We start from the raw sequence: 1086 nt of genomic DNA, 5'->3' as shown, positions 1-1086 counted from the left end.
GACTAAACCCAAAACTAAACCTGGATCAACACTAAGCAAGGACTAGTCTAGAACCGGACCAACCCAGGACTACATCAGGACTAAAAGTGGCTCAATTTAGGACCAAACAGTCTAAAAACACATATGAACCTTAAACCTGGTTAAGTCTGGGGTTTTGTCCAGGTTTAGTCCCTTAAGCTAAACTGGCCAGTGTGTGGTCATTTACAGAGACCAATGCAAGGAATCAAATTACAGTATTTTAATTTTATGTCCCAGTTTTTCCATTTGTTTACTATTATATTGGTACATTTTAACCCCACAAACACAATCACATTTGATGTAATAAAGCTACAAACGTAATAATTCCCCACAATCACGTTGAATATGACGTTACTATTATTAGTCTACGGAGCTTCGAGCACACACCGATCATCCAGGTGAAATGTTTAAGGCGGCAAGTTTGCAGACCCAGAGAATATGCATGAATCTGACAAAAATGAAACAAAAATAGGCTTCAAATTAAACAGGACTCACCCGCCGATAGTAGACGAACAGACAGCAGCCCATCTTTACATCCTCAAGAGCGACTGCACTGGACGAGGACTAAACCAGGTCTAACCCAGGACTAAACCAGGACTAAACCAGGTCTGAACCAGGACTAAACCAGGTCTGAACCAGGACTAAACCAGGTCTAACCCAGGACTAAACCAGGACTAAACCAGGTCTGAACCAGGACTAAACCAGGTCTGAACCAGGACTAAACCAGGTCTAACCCAGGACTAAACCAGGACTAAACCAGGTCTGAACCAGGACTAAACCAGGTCTGAACCAGGACTAAACCAGGTCTGAACCAGGACTAAACCAGGTCTGAACCAGGACTAAACCAGGACTAAACCAGGTCTGAACCAGGACTAAACCAGGTCTAACCCAGGACTAAACCAGGACTAAACCAGGTCTGAACCAGGACTAAACCAGGTCTGAACCAGGACTAAACCAGGTCTAACCCAGGACTAAACCAGGACTAAACCAGGTCTGAACCAGGACTAAACCAGGTCTGAACCAGGACTAAACCAGGTCTAACCCAGGACTAAACCAGGACTAAACCAG

The 1086-nt window shown here is 44.4% G+C and overlaps 1 protein-coding gene across 1 annotated transcript in view; it reads right to left on the bottom strand.

Annotated features, from left to right (window-relative positions):
• Positions 1-649, bottom strand: part of arhgef3 (Rho guanine nucleotide exchange factor (GEF) 3) — a 30928-nt gene extending 30279 nt beyond the window's left edge. Inside the window, exon 1 of the mRNA XM_072440017.1 lies at positions 514-649. Coding sequence (XP_072296118.1) covers positions 514-546 — 33 coding nt within the window. The 5' untranslated portion in view covers positions 547-649. The remainder of the gene's footprint in view (positions 1-513) is intronic.
• Positions 650-1086: the final 437 nt, after the last annotated feature.

The sequence above is a fragment of the Eucyclogobius newberryi genome, unplaced genomic scaffold, assembly GCF_026437365.1.
Source record: "Eucyclogobius newberryi isolate DKJ021-1_F unplaced genomic scaffold, fEucNew1.0.hap1 SCAF_11, whole genome shotgun sequence".
Taxonomy (NCBI): Eukaryota; Metazoa; Chordata; class Actinopteri; order Gobiiformes; family Gobiidae; genus Eucyclogobius; species Eucyclogobius newberryi.
The sequence above is the reverse complement of the archived record's forward strand: the minus strand, read 5'-3'. Positions and strand labels throughout refer to the sequence as shown.